The 26870-nt window shown below is 40.4% G+C and overlaps 1 protein-coding gene across 2 annotated transcripts; it reads left to right on the top strand.

Moving 5' to 3' along the window:
- The first annotated feature begins 19 nt into the window (after positions 1 to 19).
- On the top strand, positions 20 to 26128 carry SERPINB5 (serpin family B member 5). Of its 2 annotated transcripts, none has more exons than XM_033065453.1 (7): positions 20 to 246; positions 16518 to 16692; positions 19350 to 19487; positions 20483 to 20600; positions 21773 to 21915; positions 23284 to 23451; positions 24686 to 26128. In XM_033065453.1, the coding sequence occupies exons 1-7, from the start codon at positions 239 to 241 to the stop codon at positions 25076 to 25078; spliced, it is 1143 nt and encodes a 380-aa protein (XP_032921344.1). In that variant the 5' UTR covers positions 20 to 238; the 3' UTR covers positions 25079 to 26128. The 2 variants fall into 2 exon arrangements, with proteins under 2 accessions (XP_032921344.1, XP_032921345.1); XM_033065454.1 differs by lacking the exon at positions 20 to 246 and adding an exon at positions 10952 to 11232.
- Positions 26129 to 26870: the final 742 nt, after the last annotated feature.

Genomic DNA, 26870 nt, shown 5'->3' with positions numbered 1-26870 from the left:
CCCGGCCCGCCCCCGGCCGGGGAGTGCCCGGTCCGCGCTCAGCGGCGGGGTCTGTGCGGCTGGAAGGGCGCTGGGGATTATCCAGTCCAGCCCCTGTGCTAAGGCAGAGTCATCTGGAGCAGGTGACGCAGGAACGCACCTAGGTGGGGTTTGGAATGTCTGCACAGGAGAGTCCACCACCTCCCTGGGCAGCCTGTCCCAGTGCTCTGCCGCTCTCAATGTGAAGAAGTTCCTCTACATGTTCAGGTGTGACTGCTTGTGTTCCAGTTTATGGCCACTGCTTCCCGTCCTGTCGCTGGGCACCACCGGAAAGAGCCTGGCACCATCCTCTTGGCATCTGCCTTGGAGATATTTATATGCATTAAATCAGATCCCCTCTCAGTCCAGGTGTCTCCGGATTAAGCAGGCCCAATCCTGTTTCATCAATCATGACAGAGTCATGGGCAAGTGTCACTCACCCGTGGGTTAGTAATGACGGTCAGGTGACGTGCAATGCTTGCCTAATGGGGAGGAGGGAAGTGATTCAACACACAACCAATTCCAAACCAGTTCTGGAAAGCCAGCTTGCTGTATGGATGTAGGAATGTCTGCTAAATAAGTGCCGTATCTTCCCTTCTGGTACATTAATTCCTTTAGGGCAAAATAAAATATTAACAAACTTAACTGTAATAAACCCCATTCTTCCAAGTACCTCCAAGTTATGACAGTACAGCTTTGACTTAATAATTCCAGTGCGACTTTTTTTATTTTATTTTGTAATAAAAGTCTGCTGAACCTTTTTGATATGCTCTATGGGCTATGTACTCTGGGCACAAGAGAAAAAGACACATCCACAGTTCCCCTGTACCAGGGAAGGTTGTGGTGAATCTCTGCATTAAATCATCTGGTTGACAGTTTATTTTGGTAAGTGTCCTCTCGAGTTGAGGATGCTTTGATTGATTTTTAGACATGGTCAATAACAGCTGTTCTCCTTTGGATTGACTGCAAATACGTAAAGACATGATGTAGGAAAGATTAAGTCAGGTAATCAGGCTTTGGGAAATGAGATGGTAAAGAGAACTGAAAGACACTGCCACTACAGAAAACTGAAATTGGCCAAAGTGAAAGGAGAGATGATTTCTAAAGGAACCTTATAGCTGTGTGGTCATCAGGATTCAAACATAGCATCAATGATGGGAGGGGCTCAAGAAAACTGGGTTAAATATTGTATATCCATTTCTTTCATATTCCATCTTCAAAGGATGAGGTAAAACCATCCCTTTCACTCTTTCATGGTTGATTATGCCATCATGAAGCCTTTGGGCTACTTTTAACCTCCATTTTATTTAAAACAGGCTGCTTCCATGGGGTATCATTTCCTTTTTGGCTTTGCCTTCTTGTTCTGATTAGTGTAACAGAGTATTCTCAGATATGTTCCTCTTCTGTGTCATCTGTACCTATGATTTTTAATTCTTTAATCTTATATTTAGCTTTTAGACCGAGGTCTAAAACATTAAGTACCTCACAAGAGTGCCTCTCCAGTCACACTAAACTGGCTTCTGAAACTCCAGGACAAACAACTGATTTCTGCAAATGTGATTAAAGAAAGTAAATCAGAAAAGACACCTCTGTCATTTACAGATAACAGGCTAAATCTTGCACTCCTTACTTAAGTCTTACTCATATAATATTCCTGCCATAATTTGACTTTGCAGCTAGTTTTGCCTGAGGAAAGACTAGATGAATGCTGAGTAATGACATCAAGATTATTTCTTGAGAAGCTAATGAAGTGTCATGTTAAGGGCATTACTTCAATTTGAGGGACAAGTACAGTCACATTGTCTAATCCATCCCAGTGCTGAAGTTCCTGTGTTACCATGTTGTAAGAATGATTGTGTACAACCAAGTGTAATGAAAATAAAACATATTAAAGATGTCAATATGGGTACCTACTGAGCATTATCACTCACATTGCTATGGCATTACGTGGCACAGGCATTGATGATCTTGTTTCCTAAGGCTGAGTAAGCTGTTGTGGGGAATGCTTCCTGCTGCCATGCCTGGGTTTGGAAGGAAGAGGCCCATACTATGTGTTGCCTGGACACCTTGGGTCCAGAGTAGGTGGGTCCTTCGATAAAACTAGTCATGGCTACAGCACAGCTAGGTGTGTCATATCTATGATTTTCCTCCCCTGTGGGAGCTGAGGGGTAGCTAGGAATGACTAATGTTACCATCAGTTTGAGACTGGCATCAGCTAAATGACATGAGGGCCTTGCAGGTAAGGGAAGTCACTGCCTTAGAGACCTTAACAGTGCAGACAGACAAGGCACAGAAGGCAGGAAAATAGAGCCTCTGTTTTCCTCTATTTTCCTAGCTGATGAAATTATGTTAAGTCTGATCAATCTAACCTAGGTAAAAAAGGCTGCCAGTAGCAAAACTAGCAAGTAAAATTCAGGTTGTCCAAATTCCATTACGGCACCTCAATCCAGTTTGGTGTACACACAACGAGCTTGTGCACTTGGGACAGGACCTGCAATGGACTCGTGGGACAGCTGTGTCCCTTCTCTGCTCCAGGAAACATGCTGGGCTGAAAAGCAGGAGCATTTCAAGCCACTAACTGTCTTTGGGAATCTTTCTGCCTGGTACATAGTACCTGTGGGAGTCCTGCTGCAGTGGTACTCCCAGGTGGATGGCTGCCATACATAACCACTTTCAATAGCACTGGAACCAAAGCAGCCTTATGGAGGAGAGCTGTGTCCTAAGAGCTCTTATTCCTAAAGCACTCGTGCTCTGGGTGCACAGAGAGTATTGTGTAGCTATGGAGCCCAGGAGGGAAAGAATTAAAGCTGAATTCAGGACCAGAAAGTCTGACAACAAAATAAAGCCATGTTTCATTTACGGCATTAGAGGCAAGAATGAGCTTTGGGGCAAGACTTGAAGCACTGGGTTTTGAGGAGTTCGTGGTCCTCAAACTCTACCCCATCTCTGAGGGTCTGAGGTGGATGGTGACAATATTTCCTGCCACAGTACAGTAATGGGTCTGATTGTGCATACCTGCAAAAGAAAACTTAGATTTGTCACTTTTGAGCTAAACCTTTCGTATTTCTTAGTTATGTTAATTTTCACTCTCCTTTTGGTTTCGTTTTTAAATATAGAAATTCAAAATATGTAAATGCTTGAAGACATGGTGATTTCAAATCAGGTGTGCATATGTACAAAATGTATTGTCTTCTATAGTTCTAAAGTTAGCATATTCTAGGGAATGGAATGACTTAGGATGTATATTCCTGTAGTTCATAGTGAGATTAATCTAGCACAACATGAAAACAGCCTAAGAAAATGATTGCACGTATAACTCAGGACACATTTTGAAACTGTTCATTTGACCTTTTGACAGAGCATAGAAATAAAAATACAGCTTATTTTCTTAAGCTATGAAATATGCAGTCCACTGCTACTACTATGTTTTTTGAATGACATTTAGCATAGTGAATTTCAGGACTTTTTTCCCTACTGTTACATGAGTACCAGCAGAAATTGAATAAAGATGAAATCTGAAAGAGTATTTTTTTAACTTTGCATGTGTTATTTTCAAAGGCAATATTTGCCCTCTACAAGCATAAGTCTGCAGATTTCTGAGACTTTTCTCATCCTGAACTCAGCAGACAGGGACACTCATGGGCATTCTGTATAGAGACCAAGGACAAACATTTCACCTAGGACTTTTCTGCGCAGCATTTCATCTGTTAGGTCTTGATAACTCATTGAGATTGAATGGAATAAAATCTCTTTAATTATGACTTTTTGTACAGTTGAGCAGATGGGGCCTCAGGGCTGTATTGGTTGACTCATTTTCATTTAAAATACACAATTTTGCCAGCTGGAAACTTCCAACCCTTTTACACATATATGAGTTCAGGGATTTGGGGCAATGCATTGTTGAATTTGGTGCAGCAGCATTTCTTTTTGAAACGTTTTCATAGTCACAAGACTTAACAGCCTTATATAGCCCTATTCACCTCAGAGTTTTTATGGTTAAAACTTTAAAAAGTGCTCCCCAGCCAATGTTTCTTTGAGTTTAGAAATGTTCAAGTTTGGACTGTGCACTTTAGATTGTTTCATACAGCCTTCATTTAAAATTTTGATGACCTTTAGAATCATTGGAACAACTCCTAAGGATATTGTGGATCCTCTCATCACCTGGGGGTCTGTTTTAATCATTGCCAGATTTTTCAAAAATATATGCTGTAACCCAAAGAGAAATCATGAACCTCATAAAATTGGTAGATCAGGTTCTACAACCTGTGTTATGAAAGAGTTCAAGCCAGCTGGTTATCACAGCATGTGTCTCACTGTCTTAAAAAAGATTCAAATCTGTGAGTTGACCCAGATTTTCTTTCCATGAATCTCCTGTGCAATAGAAAACCTGTAGTGTTTACTGTTGCCAGAGTACCAGAAATCTGAATTGTGTTAGGCAGTGAGAAGCATAAAAGTAGCTCTGCTCCAGTAGGTGCTTTTTAAAGTATTTCCAGACTTCTCTAAACAGATGACAGGGGAATAACTTTTGCCATTCCAATATACAGCAGAATAACTGAGTTTGGCTGTTGCAAAACAGAGATTTATCTGCATGAGTAAGTTTTAAAAGTGATGGTCTGCCTCTGATGCTTCCAGACTTTATAATAATGCTAAATTCAAAGTGGCTTTTTGCCTGTGTGACTGTAGAGAGCAGTGTTTCCATCATAACTGAATGGTTTGTGGTCTGAATGATTAAGGTGTTAAAGGGAAAGAGAGCTAGTCTGAGACTAGACTAGCTGTGAGCTACTGCAGTGTAGTCTGCACTAGATTTCTGGGGTAGAATTTCCCTACTGGATCCCTGTTTATTAATCCCTAAGCCTTTTAATTAGGCTTTGTATGGAAAGGAGCAAAAACTGAATTGAGGGGTTAGAGAGGTCATTTATCTTTCGCTTGATCCGAGCCACTCTTAGCAGAATAATTTTCATTTTAAGCAGGAAGCTCTTGGAACCAAGCTATTATTCTACCATAACCTGTCTGTAATGCTTCCACATGTACAATGCATTCTCCACACCTTTCAACACAATTGTCTCTAGGAAGTCTGTTGCCCTTTTTCATCCAAAACCCACTGAAGTCAGTAGCAACATTTGCAGTTGACTTTGAATGTTGGCCTTACATATACAAATAGGGAAGTGTTTGCATTACCACAAGTAATAACGTCTTACCTTATTACATTTTTGTATTATTAAATTTAATGCCCTACTCCTGTTCTATAAATGTTAATGTTATTGTGCTAGTAGGCTTATTAGCTTGTAATATACATGCAGTATCCTCTGAAGTTTTTCCATAGAGACGAATGGGACCATTAGATCTCAGAAGAACTGAGGAAAACTAGTTTTCAGTGGGCTACCTATTGCCTGTGTAAATGTAAGTGGGAAAGAAAGAAGGAAGAATTCTATTATGAAATCCTAGAATAACTTTCATAAAATATATAACTAAGTCCCACAATTTACAGCATTTTTATACTTTTCCTATCATGGGCTAATATAATATTCTTTTCTACATGTTTTGTGATGCAAGTGTTGCAGTCCTGTGTCAGTAGTCATAGGAGCTGAATCAACTAACTATGGGAATAGCTACCTCACTGTCATGGGCGCTAGGTTTGCATTTTATGTTAGCTGGAGTTTGCCCCTTTATTTGTTAATTTTAAAGCCAAGAGTCAAGATAGGTTTGCAGGTATAACTTCTATAATTTACTGATCACACAGACAATGTGCAGGGTGTGTTTCTCCAAGCCATGTGTAAGAATCCACACGGTGGTTTGGTTGCCTTTTGCATGGAGAAGAATTAACATGTTCACCCCTCACCTTAGCTGCACACAGGGATAAAAAAGACCTTCATCTTACCCTGAAAAGACACAGGAAGAGTAAATTCAACCTGTGCAATCACACCCATTTCTAGTGAAATATTCAGCAAATATTAATGCCAAGCTTTTATTTTCCTTTACTGTGCATAAATTCAGACTGTGAACCTGCACTAAGCAAGCCTGGGAAAACATTGTTTCTTCACCCAGATTAATCACACAGAGTTAACTACTTGGGTTACGGAGGAAAGTGACTCACCTCCAGATGATAATGGATTAAAAAAGGGGGGAAAAGTTCCCTAAGTTGTATTCCCCCTCCCTCTATACTGATAAGGAGGCACTTAAGGGAGTACTACAAAAAAAAGAGCGGGAAGAGAAACTGCGTGTCAGAGAGTCCAGGTCTGCTATGGTAAGCAATGAAGGTCATGTAATCCCTTCCAGAATCTGTTGAATCTTGAATTAAAATTAGTTTAGTGTCTGAGAGAAGGAGTTGCTTGTTAGTTTTATTTCTTTTGGGAAAGATATTTCTGCTAATTAGCCTTACGTCAATGTGATCTCCTCCCTCTTTAGAGTTTCCACATTAATAGCAATCTTATCCACATACGAATTTTATTTTGCTACTTGAAGGCAGATAATTCTAAAATTGCTCCTATGCTCAGTTTGGAATTTACAAATGGATTATTATGCTGCCAATAATTCACTGGTGAGGTCTTCCACAAATCTATAATCAAGCACAAGAAATGGTGGCTATGTAGGGAAAACTTTCCTAATAACAGCACTCCTGTGGTAAAGTGATTTTAACAAAACAATACTGGAGAGTGACACTTCAAACATTTGAAAATAAAATTGAAAAAAATACTAATACTAAATTGAAAAAATACTGAGAAAACATGAAAAATGTGAGTGTGTTTGCATTTTTTCAGGGATAAACATAGGGCAGGTGATTTTGAATCCTAGTTTCAGCCTGGCAAAGGAAGCTGATGCAGTAATAATGGGCACCAGTGACAAAGGAGAAAGACTATTATCTTTGTCCCCATGAGATGGCACCCTGAACAAGCAGTGCACACAGGGATGGATTCAAAGTTGGTTTTTTTTCATGTAAGAAATGGATCACAGGTATTTTAATGAGAAGTTGTTAGTCCAAAGCATTGTCTCTCTGCTTTTGTTTCACAGAAGTTGATCTTTGTACAGTTTCAGAGTAATGCATCAGAGTTTTTAGTCTGGTTTACATATATTAATTTTCCCTTGTATTTCAAATTCCTAGTTATATTGTGAGGATATTCCAAGTAGTCAAGTCAAATCTGTGTCTTTATTAAGTTGATTTACACTAAGCATTATGCCTGGTGCTAACAGGCATACACCTTTAGTGTATGTAGTAAAGTCTTCAACAACCTTATCTCAGCACATAGAATCATTCATTTCCAATTCACCAAATTAAAGACTTTGTTCTCACTGAAATCTGTCAGCTGTTTGGTTGCCTATTTCAATTTTTTCCTCAATGAAACATATATCTCAGTTCAGAAGAACCTCACCAAAAAAAACCCCAAAACAAACAAACCAAAATACCCAACACAAAAGCAAGGGCATTAAAGTATGAGAAACTGATTTCCTGTCTGTTATTAGAAGTAACCACTGGTGAGTAATACTTCTACGTCAGCAGAGATGTCTGAAAAAAACTATTTTGCTACCATACGTGTTGGTTCAGTGTGTTGCTATGTGAGATTATCCTTTCCGTATATTGGTGAAGATGCCTTGGGAGGGAAAGTAAAAATGGGCTGTTTGTTGCTGCTTAGTTTATGTCTCTCTCAATGGAAACATAGAGTAATGCTTTGTTATTGTAAGAGTAATTTTAATTTCAAATTAACTTGTGGTCGATGTGATCTTTTACTAGCATTTTTTATGAAATGAAAAATACTTTGGCTATGGCTTATTCCTGTTATTAAATAGTAATATGGACCCATGCTATGTGAAAACTGTGAAGAGCTCTGCTGTGTATACTTGTTTACAGACACTACAGTCTTTCTTACTCTCTGAATATTTCTAATTGTGTTAAAGCTGTAGGCCACTAAATCAAAACAAAAGTGTACAAATAACCTCTTACTGCTGGTCTCCTTGCAAGATCCAAAGCTTATTGTGAAAGCTGTAACTTGTTTAGAAGATCTTTCATGACTGAAGGCATAGAAAGAGTGCACCAGTTTTGTTCCATTCATTATTCAGTCTCACTTGTAGATGATTTCCTGTGTGGTCTTCTAAATATGCCAGCTTTGATTGCAATCAGACATGCACTAAGAGTTAGTGATTAGGGGAAAGGAAAAATAAGGACTACAGTGGATGCTTTGAGTCTCTGAAATAACTGAAATAGTTCTTCGTGCTGTATTGAGCAGCAAGAGTATTCCTTCTCCACAAATGAGCCTACTTGAAGAGTGGGGAGAAGGCAGCTGGTGATTTTTCCTTTCCAGCAGCATGTAGGAACAGCGTTCTAGGAGGGAGTGGCAGGGAGAGCCAGGGGAGTGAGGACTGAGGGCAGGCTGAGTAACAGGAGAGTCACCTAGTGGGTTGCATCCCTTCATGTGTCTGGCATGCCAGTTCAGAGATGCAGGCACAGAAATGTAACTGCTGAATCCTAGCATCCAGCAACATCTTTGGATTTTTCCTTGAGACCTGGAAGAATGAGAACAGTAGCTCATTTATTACTTTGCCGGTAGACTGTAACTTGTTTGTGTTCAAGTCTTCATATTTTAAAATTCAAAGTGTTCCATGTCACATCTCCATTGTTTCTACCCTATTCTTTTACCTTATTCTTTTTACCTACTTTTTGATAGGAGGTGTCTGATTCACAGGGGTCTTAAAAATAGTCTTTATTTTTTCATAAGGAAAAATCCCATTATTTGTTCTGTTTTTTTTTTTTTTTTTTTTTTTTGTAAATGAAGGACATGGGGATGCTGATACAAGAAGTTGTTATTCAATCAGACTGAGGAGGAGTGTTTGTGGGCACAGGGACAACTGTGTCGCTTCTTATCCTTTGCAAACTTCAACTACCTGAGATTCAGCATCTTCTTACTTTTCAAGTTAGCATCTTCTGCTTTTACACATCTTTCTTGTTGGGCTGTAAGTAACACTCAGTTATATACCAGCAATTCCCATAAATCTGAGTAAGTAGCTAGGAGGAAGTCACAGTTATTTTAACACTGCCTCCAAGAACAAGTGAGCCCAAACTGCCCGTTCTTAGGGGAAGCAAAACTGCCCCGTGAGTCACTCAGTTACCGGAGCCAGTGCACTTCTTCACTTGAAGCATAACAATTGCAGCAGTAATTACCAGTTTCATGGCACCTTGATCAGAATTAATTAATTTCTTAGCACTAACTAGGTCAGACTGAAGGATTCTGTACTCCTACATGGTGCCAGATCTCAACCATTGCAAGGGAGTTACCCAGTGAAGTGTAAGTGATGTTTGCACATATCCATCTTGGCAATGCACAGCCCTTTCCCTTTTCCACTGTCCAGTCCTTTGAGGCACATATGTATATCTGTATTTCCTGCCTATCAGTAAGAAGGAAATGGATCTGGTGAGTTGTGCTGTCTCTGTGAAGGCAGTCTGCTTGTTGTCCACTTCCCTGCAGCTTATCCAAAAGCTCCTGAGCCACTTCACAGTGACCGTACTTGTTAGACCTGGGTCTGAAAAAAGGTTTGCTTTGCAGAGGTGGCAACACTTGGCTTAGATGTAACTGCAGACATCTGAGAAGAGTCTGGCAGCCAAAATTATTGTGTATTTTCATAAACATTTATCTTACAGAAGGCTTAATTAGATACATAACAATGATGTCCCAGATGGCACAGTTTAGCCAGCTGGCCTGTATCTTATTTTAATTGCCTAAACATATCCACACCCTGTCTTTGTTATGAATTCAGTTATGGAAAAGGATATGAATTTTAAATTCGCTGTCTGGCAGTGATGGAAGGTGAACTCCATCTGCATCTGAGAAAAAAAAAAATAATTTGGGTAGTAAGAGCTTAGGAACCTTTTGGAAGGAAACATGGGTAGGACCCGATGGGGATGCTGTGGTGTGGCCTGATTTATGCTCAAAGCAACACAGAAACATGTAGTTCCAGAAGGAGATACCATCTCCCCAATTCCCACTGTCACCAAGGAAGTACCATGCTGGTGAAAATGCATCCTTTGGTGTCCTACCCCTTTCATTTGGGCAGCTGGGAACACCAGCACTTCAAACCTGAAAGCAAATTCAATTATCTTGCTTGTGCTTTTTGTAGTCTAAAAATAAGCAGGGTCACCTGGGGTTACAGAGGTGTGAACCTGTGCCTGTGGTGTGGGGCCATTTGCTCATGGGGGCTGAGGGGCAGCATGGCCTCCCAGGGGTACTTGCTGGTGTTGTCTGCAGTGGGCAACTCGGCTGTGCAGACAGGAGGTTGCGTGGAGCAGGGATACGACACCTCTTTCTTGGTAGGGACTGCATCTGTCTTTCAAATGATAAGAAATAGACCTGGTGGGCTGCACCGGCCTCTCTCCCTGTCCCTTTCTTTTCCCAGCCTGTCATGTTCATCAGTACTAACGTGGGCTGTATTTACATGAACCCCGTGGTGCCCATTCTGGAAGTGAAGGGGTGGGACTTTCTGTCCCCTACCACCTCTGGGGACAGCTGGCAGCAGGGAAGGCTGCTCCCCAGCAGAGGACCCGGCTGCTTATGGGAGGGAGCTTTGCTTTACAGCAACAGGATGTTTTCCTTTGAGCATTAACTCCAGTTTGACCTTGGGCTTTTTAGGCAGCCAAACACACTCATATGCCTCGTAGGCAGAGTTGAGATACTGTCTTTATGCATATACAGATGCAAAGTGCCCAGCCACACACTACTACGTGTTTTGGTTTTCTTCTGGGTCTCTTTTTCACAATTGCAATTTTTCTGCAAATAGTGGTAATCCCGATTGGAGTTTCTTGGAGTGCTGGTTTTGCTGAGAAGGTCTTTTAAATGCTCGTCAACTCCTGCATTCACTCCTTCCTTCGTTCATTCTTGTCTGGTGCCTTTTGTGCTGCGCTAGCTGAAGGCAACACGCAGGGCTGCTCTTTCCTGCCAGAGCTTGTTGTTGTCTTCAGTGGCTGGGCAGGCAAAGACAACTCTGGTGTGAATCATTTTGCTCCTCCAATGTAGGAGTTGCCATGAAGAATGATTAAGGGAGGGGAAAAAAAAAAAGCGAGAGTGAGAGGGAGTGTGTGTGTGCACAAATTGAGGTTGGGAAAGTGGGAGTGGTGTCAACTAGTAGGCAAGAAACAGAGTCTTCTGCTCAGCAAGGTTTCAGCACGGGCAGCTGGTTCTTCGTGCTGTGCTCACTTCATTGATTCGTTTACCAGGATTATAGCCTTGCAAAGTAAGTACAGCTTTTTTCTTTCTCTGATATATTTAATTTATGCCGAGCTAATAGGTAACAAATCTTGGCTGTGAAACATAATTGCACCGAGGGAGTGGAATAAGGAAATTTGTACAAAAAATGTACATGTGGAATTAAAAAAGGTTTTTTGCTTTCCCAAATGACAGTGTTTTGGTTTAATTCCAAAACTGCTGCAATTTCTATGCTAGATTTCATTTCTTTTTTTTCAAAAATTTTTCAGATTCTCTGGAGCAGTGAATAAGATCTGGCAGGTGAGATAGCAATTGTATTAGGAATTATTAAAATATGGTGGTTTATTGCAAATGGCTATTCCCATATCAGAAAAAGCAGGTTGTGTATGATGCCATGAAAACCCTCCATGTGCCAAAGTAGGATTTAGGTTGGTTTGTAAGCCTCTTTTAGAGAGGAATAGTCCTCTCGTTTTCTGCAGAGGTGTGTGTGCTCTGCTCTGTTTGCTCCGAGTTATTAACAGAGTGACTAATCCACACTTGTTTAAAGTGAAGGACAGGAGCTTAGGCCTAGCAATTACAAATTTATTTTCAGTGTGACCATTTTGTTTCAAAGAGTTCATTGGCTATTGAAGTGCAACAAAGCATATTGCAGCGACTTGTTTCCCTTTCTTTCCTGGAGTGACTTTCCCTTTTCCATTGCTGACAGTGCTTTTTCCTCAACCATATGAGATGTTCTGGTCCCACATCAGTCTGATGGCTTGCATTCCTCAATGTCTGTTGGGTGAAATTGTGTCCTTGGTTTTTTTATCCAGGAAGTTTTCCAGGTGGAGAGTTGTCATTTTTGTAGAAGAAGTAAAGGCTCACAGAAATCTTTTATTTCCTTTGTATACTGTATGCTGAGTAAGAGCTGAAGTGGGGTCATGTTAAACTCTTGATCTAGTTTCAATATTAATGCCTCACTTGTGAAATTTGCATACGTGTTGTTTTCTATAATTCATCCTCTTGGAATTGTGTTTGGACTGGAGAGACTACAGCACTGGCAGTCACACCTCCTGAGGTACAAAACCAATATACCCCCCAGGATGGCCAGCATTGTCTATGCTTTATCTGCCACACGTGTTTTCTCCTGGAAAGACTGCTTAACCCAGACAAGAATAAAATAAATACTTGGTTCTGCTTTATCAGACTATCCCTACTATACAACTAACTTGACTTGGCAGACATTGGCACACAGATATTGCTATTCTTATGATTATATTTTTAAATATAAGTTACATTTATATTTTCCCTTAGTGAGCATATAGTAAACAAAGCCTCCCTGCTGTTTTTGGTTTTTTTTTGTTTTTTTTTTGTTTGTTTGTTTTTTTGGGGGTTTTTTTGTTTTTTGGGGTTGTTTTTTGTTTTTTTTTTTTTGTGTTTTTTTTTTTTTGGCGGGGGGGGTTGGTATAGTTGTTGTTGAATCCAGGAGTGACGAAGCAAAAATGGTCTCTTACACCAATAAACAAGTTTAAATCAGGATTTTATGAACTGGTTCCATAGCCTTTCAGGTCCCTTCAGTATCTGAAAATGTTGCTTTCACTCTGTGACAGTCACAGTTTTAAATAAAGTTGGGTGCATTGCAAGCTCCAAGTTCTTAGAAGATGCCCGAGTGCTGCGGGCCTTTCTGAAAATGCTGACACTCTGCTTTCCTGGGAAAGGAGGGACTCAATAAGAATCCATGCAGCAGGCCTTTCTAAAATTTCATTTTCAGTTTTTTGACTCCTCCCTGTTTGAGGGTTCCCTGTGATTACTGACTCAGGAGCTACGTCTGATTTCTGAGACTGTTAATGGCCAGTTAATGGGCTTTCCTCTCACTGGGAGCCTCAACCCTTCTCACTTGTCTGGAACTAGCTTTACTGGACTTGCAAGGCTTGGGGTGCTCAAGGCATTAAAGAGATTTAAGATTTTTAAAATATTTAATACTGTAAATTCTTTTCAGTAATATGAATGCTGTAATATAATATAATTAATAGTCATTAATAAATGGAAAATAAATAAAAAAAACCTGACCAGTTGAAAAATATGGTGGAATAGAGATTATTCTTTGCTATCCAGCCAATAATTCAAGGTCAAGGGTGTGACTGAGCTTTTTTCCCGCAACAAAATGCCTTGCATGATCCTTATTTAAATAGTAGCATTAAAATGAAGAAATTAGAATGAAGAGCTTTGCCACTACCAGAAACAGTCTCACTCTCTTCCAAAGAATCTTTGAGAGGATCAGCAGTTACTGGATGAACAAAGGTACATAAACAGCTCGCTATGAAATACCTGCTGTTTTTTCTCACTGAAGAGAAACACTGAAACTCCATAAAAAATGATCCAACATGAATAGTATCAGAGTTACTCATGAGGTCAGAGGAGCTTTTAAGCCATTGTACAGCTTTTAACTGGCATAAGGAAGAAGAATTTAATTCAATTATGTAAAATTTCATCTTTTATTTTCTTACTCTGAATGTCTTGCAATCCAAGGTAGTGAAACACAGGTAGTGCATGAACATCTCAAAGTCAACATTAAGCCAGAAAGCAACAAGGGGTATTTTTAATTTGTTATGATTTCATATTGATCTTCAGCCTGTAAGAAAGATCCAGAGGCCTGAAGAGAATAATATCATGCCAGCTAATACTAAATATTGTACTCCATTAACAAATTAATTTTTTTCTGGGTGTACTGCATGACTCATGAGATTTTTTGTATTATTTGTCTTTTTGAGGGTGGTAGATGTTTACTGAATGACGCATTCTTGGTTCCCTGGGTAATTTTCCACCAGTTCCTCAGTAAGAAATACCTGTGTAGTTAGTACTTGTCCCAAATCTTCAGTTTTGGGGGGTGGTGTGGGGTGGGGCAGAGAGAGAGACAGATTGAGAAGCAGACACAGTATAAGAGTGTATTGTGTGTTCGTGTGGGAATGGTTGAGTTAATGGAAAAGATAAGGTAGGTAGCCGATGCAGAGGAATTTATTTAAGACATGCTCAGGCACAAAAGAGCACATCTGTGATGAGCAATTGCAGGGAGGCATTTTAAGGAATGATTCTATGTTTGCTTCTTTGCCCCGTTTTTCCAAGTTACTCCCTCATCAGCAGTCTCAGTCCTTCAAACTTGTTCTGTCTTTTGCCACTGTCCTGCCTAAAGCTCTCCTCCCTTAAGGTGTGTGCTGAGCCCATGGCTGCTGGCAAGCTCGGCCTTTCTGGTAATCAGCTGCTTTCATGCCTGAGAAATTGTGTCTACGTAAACAAGGCGAATGGTTGCAGTGCTAGGCTGGCACTTGGTGCTCTCTTTACACCCCTAAGATCCCTGAGATGTTTCCTGAACCTCCTCGTGACATCAGCTCCATGCTTGCTGATGCTGTAAAATGGAATCTCTCATGGAAAATTTCTCTTTACCAGCTGCCAGAGACTGCCAGAGTACTGGTGGAGAGACAAGTCCAGCCAGACCCGTTCTGAATTTGGAGTCTGACAAAACCTCTGGATGTTGCAAAGCATACTCCTCTGTATTTTCTTATGGGGATAAGTTTCTCCAGTGAAATATGTTAAGAGTTTGGACAAATTCTCTTCTTTTTTTCCATTTTTTTTTTCCTTTTTTTTTTTTCTTTTTTCCTTCTCGGTGGGAGGGGATTTGTTAGCAAACAGTTTGTTGCTAATGCCAACAGTCAGAACATTTTGCAAGGGTGCAGGGCTGGTTAGGTGTGCTTTTCAAATGCTGACTTAAAAAACCTTGGTTTAATGCCAGTATATCTTTTTTTTTTAACTTGATTTAATGCAGTGCGTTTCACTCACCTTTAATACTGCATCTTTTAGCCCAAAACAAACTAGTTGTCAAGTAAAACAATAGCCTTACCGAGTAGATCCAAGAACATGTATAAGTTAATTAAAATAAAAATAAAGCCATTTATTTTGTAAAAGGCCTTCTGTAGTCAGACAGGTCTTACAAGTAAATCAAAGTGTTTTCTCTGCAAAGTGTTGTAGGCAAATTATGTGCCCATTCTGTTACTCCCACAAAAAATAGTTATAAAAATTTATAACTATCACAAATTATTTGGAAGTCATTACTACTGTCAAGTACCACAGCTGCTCTAGAGTGTCTCTGTACAATGGTGTCAGATGTTCAGCTACATTTGGGCAGCATAATGCATGCAAAAATTTCCATTTCCTTTCTCTTTCTATCAATAGCTTTGATGGAGCTGTTTAGCACCAGTTTTAACAGTTTCCTTTTTTTTTACGGATACATGGTATTGGGGCCATAGTAAGTGTCAAATTCACTATTCCAAAGAGGTAATCTTCTGTGAGATTGCTGGTCTAAAGCCAGACTTGTGCTATTGACTGGAATTCTGGAGTTCACCCTTCTTGGCTTGAATCTACACAAATGTGCTTATACTAGAGTGCAGCTTTCGATATGTGAAAGCAGCATGGAAGATGGGAATAGTCTCTGGCTTTCCCAGAGCATGGACAGCAGCAACTGTGCCATGCCTTTCCTGACTGCACAGGTCATGTAACAGCCCTGTGACAACTGCAGTTACTGAGAGTGGCTAGGAAAACCTTTGACTTAAAACAGTGTAAGTGATGGGTGGGCACACAGAGGTGTTTTTTAGAATGCCTCCATTATGTTTCTAAAATAATCTCAATGTGTAGAACCAGACACCTTTCTGGAGACTTCTAGCAAGGCCAGGGATAATGGGGAATCAACCCTGAGAGCATGGACATGTACCAAAGCTAAAGGGCTAAAGGATGATTAGCAATGAAGCAAGAGATAGAGAAGTTCTGAGACCATTAAAGACGTGTCTGGGAACCAGGAGAGCCCGGAGCATCGGTGAATTACCTTCTGAGTTGGCACATTTCAAGAGTATCAATTAAAAACAGATTAAATTCATATGTGATCCAATTTGACTCAGTGTGTGCAGGCTATTACTGAACATCTCCTCTCCTCTCCTCTCCTCTCCTCTCCTCTCCTCTCCTCTCCTCTCCTCTCCTCTCCTCTCCTCTCCTCTCCTCTCCTCTCCTCTCCTCTCCTCTCCTCTCCTCTCCTCTCCTCTCCTCTCCTCTCCTCTCCTCTCCTCTCCTCTCCTCTCCTCTCCTCTCCTCTCCTCTCCTCTCCTCTCCTCTCCTCTCCTCTCCTCTCCTCTCCTCTCCTCTCCTCTCCTCTCCTCTCCTCTCCTCTCCTCTCCTCTCCTCTCCTCTCCTCTCCTCTCCCAGCCTCTTTCAGTGCTCTGACCCAGCCCCACCACAGCAGGAATTAGAATTACAATCTGAGTCATCTCTCTTCTCCTTTTTCCATTTCAGGATGACAATGGACGCTCTCCAACTAGCAAACACTGCCTTTGCAGTTGATATGTTCAAAAAGTTATGTGAGAAGGACAAAACAGCCAACATTATTTTTTCCCCACTGTGTACTTCAACGTCTCTGGCTCTGGCATATAAAGCTACGAAAGGTGATACTGCGGACCAGATGAAACAGGTAAGCTGTCAGCAACCTGTTCTGTGGCTGCAAAATTATATGGCTGTTGTAGGTGTCTTTCTTATTAACTCTTGTTAACGTTCTCCTGGATGTCTGGTTCCCTTGTAAGACAGCCTTCAAATCATCCATCCAAATTTCTTGAATGGTTCCACACTCCATTTTGTACAACAAAAGGCTGAAACTGTGTCTTAAAGAAAAACCTTTTTGGGCATGGCTAAGGTGGAAGTGGACATAGCAGAGTCCTTACAGATGCATTAAAGCCTTGTCTCCTTTTAGCGTAGTGTTTGTAGCTATGAGTCACTGTTCAGATCCCTGCATTATCTGGATAACTGTTTTTTCATTATTCAAGAATGCTTAAGCTTTATAGAGTTGAAAATGATTTTGCCATTGCTGTCAGCAGCAAGTATGTGTAGCAGCCCTGTCACTGACTTTTCCCCCTTTCTCCCACAATACTGTGAAGAGGAGGTGGATGCAGTAGAAGGGGCACAATTTTGTCCATGTTTCGTCTTACAAGCAGCTCATGATGTTCAAGGGGTTTCCAGCATCGCAGTCATGATTCAATCAGTTTATGGAGCTAACCCTGTGGTGCAGGGAGTCAGCCCTCCAGCCTTGTCTGCTGCCTCTGTGTAAGCAGAGATTGAGCTGGATCCTTTTTATCCCAGTGAGGGTCTCCATGGTTTCTGCAGTTTCCTAAAGGTGCATGAAATGCAAATTAAGTATGCATTTGTATGCTGATTATCACCTGGCTCTGAAAGACTCTCTACATATTTGAATGTATTTTCCCTCCTTTGGAAATTCCTCCATGTAGTTTCTCATTCACTGAAAGTACCCCCGAGCACAGCCTTCTGTGCCCCTTTTTATGCCACAGATTACAGGGAGTCTTGTGCTGTTAACAGGGCTGCACAGCAATAGGTTCATGAAAATCATAGAATCATAGAATGGTTTCTGTGGGAAAGGACCTTAAATCCCCTTGCCACACACTGGGATATCTTCCACTAGATCAGGTTGCTCCAGACCCTCCCTAGACTGGCCTTGAAGACTTTCAGGGATGGATCTTGTAAGCACTGCACATTTTTCCAAACAGTACTTAAAAAAAAAAAAAAAAATATATATATATATATATATATATATATATATATATATTTAAATGGTACCCTGAAGCTCCCTCACCATTTCAAAATTCAAGTGTTGTCTTTCTAAAGGGAAAGTTAAAAATGTTACCCTGCCTTTATTTTGTTTTCACTTGTGTCTGCAATTTGCTTTGAAGCATTCCATAATAACAAGTTAACCTGCACATCCACAAGTGGAGCTCTGTTACACAAGTGCACTTGTGTTTCATATTTCTCTAGGGGTATTTAAAAAGTGCTGACTACAGATGCTAAGGAGAGCTTGGTATGCTTTTAAGTGTAATATTTCCTATTTTCCATGTCTATTCTAGCTTCTGCCTGCTTCTGAGTTTGTGCTTGGCTTTTAAATACTAGATGCAAAAGGAGCCAGATTGGCATCTGTACTCTGCAACATCAGTCAACAAACTTGTGCCAAAACTTCTCCCAGGTAGAGAAGCTACAGTAGCTTTGTCCTCCAACCTAGTTCCCAGGCATAGAAGCTTCCTGCACTTAGCATGCAAAGAAATAAAACTGTTGGAGGAAAATGAAAAAAAGTTGAGATAGTTGTTTCTAAGGAAATGGACTTGGAGTTTGGCTATGACAGTTGTGCTGCTGCTGTGTTGGGAGTTTATTGCATTTTGCTCCCACTTACCTAGGATAGTGGAGGATGTGGAAGGGTGACTAAGGCAGAGCAGCAATTTTGTCTGTGAAGACATGATGTGTTCTGGCAGAAAGAGCAGTAGTGATGTACAAAAGGAAAAGAAGGTCACAAGTGCTTGCTATGCCTCATAAGGGAATTTGAGGCAGGTGAGGAGGGTTGGAGAGGCTTCCTGTAATGAAACAACCACCATCAAAGATCCTGTAATAAGTAAGCATTAAACGTTTAATTCATTTTTATAGGGTCCTTTTCAAACAAAGGCATCATTACCCCAGTATTTCCTAGAACCGGACTTGTCATTCCCAGGAGCTTGGAGGTGGCCATGTGTGGGTCAGCAGCCCTACCCACTGTTACACTGTCTACAAAACCTAACACAGTTATCTTTATCTGATCAGTTTTTTGCTGAAATGTCATGTGATGTCATGTATTAGTCACAGCAGTCAGAAAACTTGATGATCTGTCAAGCATTTTTAAAGGTGTAGCCCAGTTCTAGAAAGAAGATTATCTGGGACCCTCATGTATCTGTTTTAAAAGCTTCAGGATTTTGGGTGCAAATGTAAGTTTGGCAAAAACATTATGACTCCATCCTATGGTGTTTTTATTGGCTAAGTCACATCACCAGCATGAGCAGCTCTATTGGTTTCTTTGGATTGCTTATAGGAAAGAAATGTATTTAGTGAAAGTTCTGGTAGGATCAGGTTTTTAGATTTATGTGAGCATGTCAAATACATAAATGATTTTTGAGTACAACAGTGAGAGGCACTGACATTAGCTGAAATACAAAAAGCAACAGCTCTGGTCACGAATTAACATTATTTTTTGCTTAGCTGTTAGTAATGTTTAGATAATAATAATAAAAATATGCTCAATGTTTTATCATGTTCATTTAACAGGTTCTCCATTTACAAGACGTCAAAGATGTTTCTTTCGGGTTTCAAACAATAACTTCAGATGTTTCCAAACTCAGCTCTTTCTTTGCACTGAAAATGGTCAAACGGCTCTTTGTAGACAAGTCTCTCAATCCCACCACAGTAAGTAGTGCAGGAAAACCCTGGTGTTATGAATTGCCTGGCCGTCATTTTGATGGACTATGATGTCAGACTGCAATGTTACTTAAAATTAATTCTTGTAATTTTGGCTGTTGGTTGACTGGACACAAATGATAAACAGCATGTTTTCTGCTGGCATAAAGGTTTGTGGGAGGATGGATGAGTCTACTGCTTGACCCCAAGCTGTGCAACTCTTACAACACTTTTAATTCTTTCATTAATATGCTTTAGGTCAGTAGCAAGCTTGGTTTTGAATGCAACGTAACTCCTATGCCACATCAAAGTCTTTGCATTGCAAGTATGAGTGAAAATGAGTATAAAAAATTGGTGGTGCAAGTGTATGTCCAGTTCACACACCCAAGTAATTACTTCATAAGCTTCAGTTTTCTTAATCTGCCTGAGAAGGCAGAAGCTTGACTATTGAAACAACACACGTGAAGACAGTGGTGTTTGGCCTTTTAACTTTTGAACTTCGCAAGAAACTGTGAAGAATGCTGTGTCTGTTGGTTTTTTTCCCCCAAAGTTGTCTTTGACTAGAGTCCCAAGCAAGGATAACATCACCCTAAAAGAGGTGTTTCAGAAAACTCAACATGCTGCAGTGATGCTGTGATCAGATCATCTGCTGTTCAGCCTCTGCTTCAGCAAAGGCCAGGACTCAGAGCAAGAAGTGTCTTCCCTGGTAAGGGGAGATGTTGTGAGCAGACTGTGGCCCCTGTATCAGTCTTGCTTAGGCCTGGACTGAGGGTTGTTTTATCTTGTAAACTGGCAACATGGTCACTCCTGCAATATCAAAGTTAATTAACTGCTGATGTAACACCACTGGTCTGAAGATGATCTTGGGAGTGATGTGTTGGATGCAGGTGTACGTCCTTTTTATCTCCTGCAGACATTTAATAGCTTCCCTCAAATAATAATGAACTCCTCAACTATCCAATGGCACTTAACCAAGCATGACTTTGGTTACTTGTATCTTTCAGGACTTTGTCAACTCCACAAAGAGACCTTTTCCATCTGAACTGGAATTAGTGGAGTTCAAAGAGAAAACTGAGGAAACCCGAGAAAAGATCAACAAATCCCTCTCAGAGCTGACTGACGGTGGGTACAGCTTAACCTTGGGGATACTGTTTGCCTCTTTGGAGAAAGATCTTTATCCTTGTGACAACTCTTTAGAAGTAAATACATTGTGAAAAAAGACTAGGCCTACTATTTGGATTCATGAGGATTAGCAGCACTGACTTCACTGCTGCAGCACTTCCGAAGGTGGAAATGTGAGATTGACCTTGCATTAGCCTTGGGGAAAGCTGCTCACATTTGACTGCAGGATGGTATGGGAGAATGACAGGTCCTGGCTGTGGAGCATCACAACCTGTAAAACCAAAACATCAAACCCTCTAATTCCTTTAAAAGCTTCATTGTAATGGGAAGTACTTGTTGGGCTCTGAGTTTCAGGCTGTTAATTAATACCTCAGCTGCTTTTGCCAGCAAGGATGCCACAAAGCAGATGTGGTTCTCTCATTTGCCATCTTGTGGCAAATCTGGGGTTGGTTGCCACCTGTTGCCCTCGTGTGGTGCAGATATGGAAACACCATGCACGAGTCTGGTCCTTCCCAGGCTGGCACAGGTGCCCAAGGGCAAGCACCTCACCCTGCCTGTGCAGCTCCAAGACAGGACTTGCCTTCCCGGTGCTCTGAATTCAGGGTCATTTATGGCAGTGCTTGAATAGGGCTAAAACAGAGAGAGTGGCTCATGACATTTACACCCTCTTTTGAAGTCTGTAGTGGTATTTGGATACTAACTGTAATCAGAGAAGCATTTTTAGTTATCTTATTCTCGTTATCTCATTATTTTATTCTCATGTATCAGTTTAGAAAAGAATAGATGCTAATTTGAAACTTCTCTTCAAGTCTTGCTCTCCAAATGATAAACTGCTTTTTCACTTAAACCTATTGAATTTTACTGAAAACTCAGTACGTTCTTAAAGGTACTCAACAAAAGCAGGAGATGTACTTTTGATTATGTGTGATATAAACCAACAGAACTTGTCATTTGGAAGATCTGCCTGGATCCCAAACCCCACATCAAAAATTAAGCTGCAATTTTAAATAAGTGCTCCATTTTGAAATTTTCTTTTAGAAAGAAAATCTTTTATCTGTGAGATGCAGGACACAAATGTGTTTAGTTTATTGAAAAGTTACCATATTCACTTAAAGCAATTGATAGATTGCTAATGTACTGTTGCATTAACAACTATCTTAAACCTTTCACAGGAAAAATGGAAAATGTTTTGAATGAGGATAGTATAAGTGACAAGACTCAGATCCTTCTAGTTAATGCAGCTTATTTTGTCACAAACTGGATGAAGAAGTTCCCCGAGGCAGAGATCAAAGAATGTGCTTTTAAAGTCAACAAGGTATGTTCTGGGAAAAAAAAAAGGTACTGTTTCCTCTCATGAAAATGCAAACTTTGAGCTAAGCAAATCCCAAGAAGAGAAAATGAGAAATTTGAAATTTATTACCATGGCATTCTTAGAGCCTATCTAATCTTACACAGTGCAAGGGCCCCAGACTGTCCTGGGAGAATGTTTAGACAACATGAGCTGAGTACAAGTGGTCAGAAGCAGCCGTTTTCTGTAAGGAGACGCAAACTTTCATGGGTAGCTTTTTCCAGGAGATTGGAAGGTACCAGAGGCTGCATCCAAAAGGCAGCAGAGGTGAAGCACATATATTTCTAGAGCTGGTGAAATGTGTACAGTTGTGTCACCTCTTTGAGTACATCCCTTAGCTGCCTGGCCCTGTGTTTTCCTCTTCAGAGATGTCATCCCATCAGTCTCCCTCTTTCCAGTCAGGCTCAGGACTGCCACCCTCTGCATGCCAGTCCTGCTTAGCCATGAGGTCCAACTGGCAGCAGCACCTGTGGCTGGTGCATTCAGGAGTCTGTGACCAGTGATGAATATTGTAATCAGACAACTTACAGCTAAGATACAAAGCTGCACAAAATTTTTGAGATAAAGACATTATATTCCAAATATACACACACACATATCTAGAGATGCATAAGCAAAGTTGGAGTTTCACTGAAAATATTAATAAATTACCTCATTGTCCAAAAGTTCCAGCTAAAAAAGTTTAAAAATCACACTATCAACATTAAAATTTTTAAGCAAAACATCTCAAGATTATTTTCTCCCTAATGTAACATTTTTCTACTAAATTCGAATTTTGAATATTTTCATGTGGCTAGAACCGTTTTAAAGTCTTCCCTGTTAAATAAAGTGTTTTGTTTTGTTCTGTTCTGTTTAATTTCATTCAAAAACAAAGACTTAGAGATTTAGGTAAGCCTGAAATTTCTTCTGATTCTGTTTCAACTCCTGAACCAAAACACCAATTATTGGTATGAACAGCTTGACTTTCACTGTAGAGCTGTGCTCAGTGCTTGACACTTGCTAGCATTACAAAGCCCTGTAGACAGCATAGTTGGTAGCACCCAGTGAAAAGTCATGAAGGGCCAGCAATATTAGATAAATTGCTCTTTTAAGGCACATCCCCCATAACTTTCTATTGTATTAAGTAGAATTCTGTTCCACTTTTCTTTGGAAAGTTGCCTACTGTAAAAAGTCTGAACAGAGTCCCTCACTGCTGCTTTCATTACCTATGAAAGTAACAAATTCTCTGGTGGTAACCCAGCATATCCCTTCCATGCAAGTTTACAAATTTTCCTCTGTCACCATCTTATCTGTGAATTAAAAGGAATGATGGATTATTTCCTCTGTGTTTTGCAGACTGAAACTAAACCAGTTCAGATGATGAATCTGGAAGCTACATTTTGCCTGGGTTATGTGAAAGATTTAAATGTTGCCATCCTTGAGCTCCCATGCCTTAACAAACATATAAGCATGCTCATTCTCCTGCCCAAAGAGATTGAAGATGAGAGCACTGGCTTGGAGAAGGTGAGAGAATAAAAATAGAATTGCTATGATATTTCCCTTGGACACAGCCCGTATTATGCCATAGGTTTACAGAAGTATTTTGTTATTTAGAAGCAATGCATAAGGAAACAAAAAGTAACTTTCCCGTGAATTTACCATCTTATTCTGCTTTTCTGGTCCCCCTCTCATATTTGTGGCATTATTGTTTTCACTGTGTCCAGTATGAGGTTGTAATTGAGGCTTTTTTCTAGAGAGTGCACAGAAGACAGTGTAAAGTGCAGAACGTGCCCTTATTTCTGGTATCCTTATTTTTTTTTCAATTGACACATGTCCATGATTTATTTTACTAAGGTCTTACATTTCTCCAAGTTTTAATTTTGAGCAGAGGTGCCTGCAAATCAGCCATTTTTTATTATGATTACACATAAATTTGAAAATTAATCAGGCATTTCCTAAAGATCAGCAATTTCTTATGTACGTAATTTCTCTATAAAAATTTTATGACATATTTTCACCCCTCTTCAAGGTTTATTAAGGACTAAGTAATTAATAATATTAATTAATAGTAAAGTTATTTAAGGATTAAGAGACTAATGATCAGTCAAGTCTCCTTTGTAATTTGCTGCAACTGGCCACAAATTTTAAAGGCGGGAAGAATTTGTCTTTGCAGCTGTAAGATTACAGCTTTTATATGTTGGAGTAAATTACAGAACACACCTATCGTAAAATGCAAGTGAGGCCTTTCCTGATACCAATTTATTGTGGCTCCACATTCTGCCTCCTCCCTTTCTAGGTTTAAAAAATTGCTTGAACAACTGCATGTTTGATTGAGATCAGGCTCTGTGTTTGGATTTTGTGTCTCAAATACCAGCACTTTCATTATTCTGTAGGGTCAGGAATAAATACATTTGGATCTCTGCCAGTTGGCCAGGGTAACCTGAGTAGGGACTGCCTTCCTCAGGTTCCTTCATATGGCCGTTGAGGTGATTGCTTATCAAAAGCTTGCCAGAGCATGCACATGCAGAGGAGTTGCTCCAGAGGCCTGTCCTATGGATTAAATCATACTTGAATCAACATAACTGAGAGTATGTTAGGCCTGAATGCTATGGTTGTGAATTCAAAAACAAAAATTGCCTTTGGACTTTATTATTTAGGAGGCTTGATTAGGAGTGAGAAGTTCAGGAATGGTCTATTTTTGTTCCTTTCACTTTTCTTGGACTGCTCACTAATCTCCTTTGTTCGTTTATGTTTTCAGCTGGAAAAGGCACTGACCCCTGAGACATTATTACAGTGGACAAATCCCAGCATGATGGCCAACACCAAAGTGAATGTATTTCTTCCAAAGTTTAGTGTGGAAGGTGACTATGACCTGAAGCCACTTCTGGAAAGCCTGGGAATGACAAATATCTTCGATGAAAGTGCATCAGATTTCTCTGAGATGTGTGAGACAAAAGGTGTGGTTGTGTCAAAGATCATCCATAAAGTCTCCTTGGAAGTAAATGAGCAAGGTGGTGACTCCCGAGAGGTACCAGGATATCGGATTCTGCAACACAAAGATGAATTTAAAGCTGACCATCCATTTATCTTTTTGTTTAGACACAACAAAACTCGCAATGTGATTCTTTCAGGCCGATTCTGTTCTCCTTAAGCAGAGCATGTTCATTACAAAAAAGCACAATTACGTTTGTGGTGGTACACACTCCTGTCAAGCTTTTCTTCCTGACTAATCATCTTTGAAAGGAAATCTAAGAGGTTCATATATTGGCTGAGTAATACAATGTACTCTACATATGCAGCAGAACTAGTTTCTCTCCTTTTGTTTCTCCCCCTTTAGCGGAATAATTTCCACTGTGAAGAGCACACCGTATTTTATTGAGAAGTATCCCAGCTTCAGCAACAAGAACATTTTGTTCCTGTGTGACACTTTTTCCCCCAGATGAAGTGAACTGAGAGCCTGATTTAAGATAGCCCAGTAGCTGGAAGGGGCTCTAGGAGGAAGAGCTGCATTCCTGCTCACTAGTGAAACCTCTCTCCCTCGTGACTCACTCTCTGGATTCCTAGTGCCTGAAAGGGGAAATGTGGACATATGGTATGATAGCTCTCCCCCTGTACCTGGTCACACTCTGCTGGTCCAGGGTGCCCTACCAGACCCTGCCAGCACCCAGTGAAGCAGTGCACAAGTTCTGCAGCATAGCTACAACAGTTCAGGTTGGTATCAGAATTTGCATCTGTGAAACAGCAGCTGCACTGAGGCCTATGGACACCAGAGGCAAAAATCATGGGGATAGTGTGTCCCCAGAAGACTCTTCAGCATGAAGTTCCCAGACTGGGGAGATTGAACTCTGCTGTGTGGGCTTTTTTGACTCATTCCCTTCAGACATGGAAGATGGGACAAGTTCACTGCAGCTATGAGGAACCTTGTTGTATATATCCTAAGGAAAAGAGCATTATGCAAATCAAGGATAGGACACAGTTGGATTAATACTGGAAGTGCCACACTTTTCATGCACAGATTATCTGCCATTTCTAGCTCTAGATTTGGCATTAAGGAAACTACAATTACTTAATGTCTAAAGCATAAGAAAGAAATAAGGACTTCAACTTGAGTGAAATTAACATTATAATTACTAGTTTTCAAATTCCATATGAGATTATGGCAATCAGATTTCATTTCTATCTAAAGACTGCCTGCTGCATATGTTCAGTACTTGTTTACCTAATTACTGTTCAGAATAAAGCACTATAAAACCTGTGTCAAATGTACAATACCTCTAGTGTCAGTCTGTGTGTTCATTGGCAGCATCAGTGTTCACGCCCGACTTCCAATAAATTATAAGAATGGAAATAAGCAGATTCACTTAGGCCACAAAATCAAAATAAGGAAAAAAACCCAACAAAGTGCATGTCTGGATTGTCCTTCTGAGTTACATGATGACAGCTCCCAGTAAGGACTATGTTACTAGGTGGTCAGGATACATGCAGAATTCAATTATGTATCCTCAAAAGATGGCAGCGTTTCACTTGAGAAATCCTCTTGATGCCTCAGGTCTGAAAGAAACTGGAAAGAGACCTCTAAATGAGAACATGCAACAACCCCTAATATGCATACTTTCAACATCAGAGCACTGGTTATTGTGAACAGACGGGAGTTCTGTTTTGATTCTTAACAACCCATGAGAAGCCTTTAGTCACAATAATTCAGTAGTTCCTTGAAAGACCTTTAATGGTTTCCAATGCATTTTAATGCCAGAGGGTTAACTGGGGTCTTTGGCCCATATCTTTGAGGGTACTGGGGAGACTAACTTGGATCAAAAATAATGGGAGGCAAGACCCTGCAGATCTCTGGGGGTGCTTACTGATATGCACAGGATATTTTGACACAAGGATAGTGGCCAGAAAAATGAAAAATACACTAATTAATGTGAGGCCATCCTGTCTGA

This window comes from Catharus ustulatus, chromosome 1 (assembly GCF_009819885.2).
Source record: "Catharus ustulatus isolate bCatUst1 chromosome 1, bCatUst1.pri.v2, whole genome shotgun sequence".
Classification (NCBI taxonomy): domain Eukaryota; kingdom Metazoa; phylum Chordata; class Aves; order Passeriformes; family Turdidae; genus Catharus; species Catharus ustulatus.
The sequence above is the reverse complement of the archived record's forward strand: the minus strand, read 5'-3'. Positions and strand labels throughout refer to the sequence as shown.

What these genes read in the sequence shown, in the direction of transcription:
- SERPINB5 (XM_033065453.1), top strand. An exon ending in CTGCGGACCAGATGAAACAG is followed by an intron (nt 16,693 to 19,349) that starts GTAAGCTGTCAG and finishes TTCATTTAACAG; the next exon opens with GTTCTCCATTTACAAGACGT. An exon ending in AGTCTCTCAATCCCACCACA is followed by an intron (nt 19,488 to 20,482) that starts GTAAGTAGTGCA and finishes TGTATCTTTCAG; the next exon opens with GACTTTGTCAACTCCACAAA.